General features: G+C 36.6%; 1 protein-coding gene across 1 annotated transcript in view; it reads left to right on the top strand.

The window, feature by feature from the left end:
- The first annotated feature begins 1,779 nt into the window (after positions 1 to 1,779).
- LOC107654226 (hexokinase-2-like) overlaps positions 1,780 to 2,982 on the top strand; it is a 33,992-nt gene continuing 32,789 nt past the window's right edge. Inside the window, exon 1 of the mRNA XM_016441231.1 lies at positions 1,780 to 1,983. Within this exon, the coding sequence (XP_016296717.1) occupies positions 1,921 to 1,983 (63 nt within the window). The 5' untranslated portion in view covers positions 1,780 to 1,920. The remainder of the gene's footprint in view (positions 1,984 to 2,982) is intronic.

Genomic DNA, 2,982 nt, shown 5'->3' with positions numbered 1-2,982 from the left:
CTCATGACAGTTCAGTATCAAATCAACCATCAAGTTACTCATCATCCGCTGCGGTCGTCACGCTCATGTCCTCAGACTGAAAGGGGTTCGACGTCGACTCCAGGACCTGAGACAGAGACCAGCACTGCAGTGACAGCACAAGATCCCACCAAAACCTCTACCAAGTCTGAGGTCCACTAGAAAAAAATTATATATATATTAGTGCTGTCAAATGATTAATCGTGATTAACCGCATCCAAAATAAATGTTTTTGTTTACATAATACATGTGTACTGTGGTTATTTATTATGTATATATAATACAGTACATATTTTGAAAATATTTATATGTATATACATTGATATATTTATATTTTATATGATATATATAAATATATTTAATATATAAACATAAAATTTTTCTTAAATATATACATGCATGTGTGTATTAATCTATACATAAATATACACACTCGTATATTATGTAAACAAAAACTTTTATTTTGGATGTGATTAATCGTTTGACAGCACTAATTATTATATATATATATATATACAGTAGTCAACATTTGAAGTGGATCAAAAAAGTTAATCAAAGTTGCCCCAAGACAAGAAAACATTTTGGTTTTAGGTTTTAGGACAACTTTGATGAAAGGTTTTGATTCACTTCAAATGTTGACAACTGTATATATATATATAATTTTCTTTTTCTTCTTTTTTCAATGTTTCACACCACTTTTTGATAGAAAAGTGTTGACAGACTTTCTGGGACCATCTCAAACATCCTTATATCCTATTAACATTTTTTAATTTTGCAAAAATGATTAAACTGCATAACAATTTACAATTTTAGACTAATAAACCACAAAGCATCTTTAAATGAATAAAAACTACAATGAGCTGGAAACAATGAAACACATCACAGTGAATGACCATCAAGGACTAATTAAAACACATGTGTCATAATGAATCAGATCAACTCTGAGAAAGTAAGCTAGTCTCTTAAGTACACATTCTTAAATTAATTTACATAATTGCAAATTGTATATTTTGAATCCCGAGAGCTTCCATTCAGAAAGAACATATAGGCTTTACAATGGAAACAATTGTCCATTACAGCTTAAAAAAAAAAAAAAATCCATGGTCATTAGTCTTAATATGCAATTTGAACATGTAATTCTGTCAAAGCTATAATTATTAAACTAGATATGCTACAGTGAAGGCAGCAGAGCAATGTTCCAGCTAATGCATGAAGGCCCTTTGAATAGTAAATCCTTCAAGTGCAATTTAGAGAATTATATAGGAGTTTTATGTATGTTCAAAACCAAGGGGTAAAAATAAACATATTTCCCCCTTGAATTAAGTTTATTTTTCTTACCCCATTAGCAGATTTTTTTTTTAAACTTAAGTTAAAACTCACTTAATTTGGATGTTTTCAAGAAAACAAGAGCACTATGAATCCATAATCTTGCTGCAGCCTAGACCAAATATACATTGCATTCATTTATTCCTAAATACATCAAATAAAACTCAACACGTGTGAAAAACCACATCTCATTGTGTTTGACTTGAGCTTGCAGTGACAAATGAAAAACCATTTACAATAAACAATTTATTTATTTAAAAGTACTTAAAAAGCACATAACATTCTATAAATGTAAAAATACTGGGGGCGTCACAAAGTCTCTAAAGTGTCACGCGCCTTCTTCGTGGCCAATCAGCGGCAAGAATCTCGGTGACGTAAGCCTACTCAAATTACTAGTGTGTGAAGTGGGTGGAATTAATAGTGACGTCATTTCGCAGCATCATCGTACCGGATAGCACGAGTCCAAGAAAGAGAAACTTGAAGAACATGAGCAAACGCCAAAAGTGACTTCCAATCAGTGGAGCACACATCCAGCACACTCTAGAAGTTTAAGAGACCCAAAGCAGACAGAAGACGATGATCGCGTCTCATTTACTGGCGTACTACTTCACCGAGCTTCACCAGGACCACGTCCAGAGAGTAAGTATGCTACAGCAGCCGGTTTATCATCGTTTCACACGGTATATCGACTTCATCAGGCCGATGGATGGATGAGTGGAGATCGCTCAGCTGATTAGTTATTAATGTAAATGGTTCACATTCTTGAACAGACACACGTGTTTGTGACAGAGAGGTCTGTGTTAAAGCACTTGTCACAAGATAACAGCACAATCATACTGATAGCAGACTCAGGGCTCAGATATTCAAGAAATATTCCGTTATATTGATTTCATATCCCAAATTCTCCGACATCGTCCGTTTATGTTTCTGTTTTATATCATAACTGTCTGGCCGTCAGATGGTCTGTAAAAGTCATTGATAGTGAACACAAAAATGCGATTGGAGAAACTTGCCAGGCGAGTTTTTGTGGCGCGCTTCTTGCCACAACGCACCTTTAACGCGCGAGCGAGCGTTGCCACGGTAACCTGACACTCCAGCGCCCTGCCAGTCACGTGCCACTCATCTTCGCGCGACTTCAGAATGTTTCATTGTAACAAAACCGTGCCGTGACCTCGGATACATTGTAACCAGTGTTGGGGAGAAACTAGTTGCATGTAACAGAATTACGTAATTTAATGACAAAATAAATGTAACTGTAATCTGTTACAGTTACTGAGAAAATAAATGTGTAATTAAATCACGATGTTACCGATTTCATAGGGGGCTACATATGAATATTTTAACACACACACACACTCACTCTCACTCTCACTCTCACTCTCACTCTCACTCTCACTCTCACTCTCACTCTCACTCTCACTCTCACTCTCACTCTCACTCTCACTCTCACTCTCACTCTCACTCTCACTCTCACTCTCACTCTCACTCTCACTCTCACTCTCACTCTCACTCTCACTCTCACTCTCACTCTCACTCTCACTCTCTCACTCTCTCTCTCTCTCTCACACACACCCTCACCCTCACACACACACTCTCTCTCTCTCTCTCTCTCTCTCTCTCTCTCTCTCTCTCTCACAC

Source organism: Sinocyclocheilus anshuiensis, unplaced genomic scaffold (genome assembly GCF_001515605.1).
Source record: "Sinocyclocheilus anshuiensis isolate Anshui unplaced genomic scaffold, SAMN03320099.WGS_v1.1 scaffold2215, whole genome shotgun sequence".
Taxonomy (NCBI): Eukaryota; Metazoa; Chordata; class Actinopteri; order Cypriniformes; family Cyprinidae; genus Sinocyclocheilus; species Sinocyclocheilus anshuiensis.
This window is presented reverse-complemented; position numbering and strand designations above follow the sequence as displayed.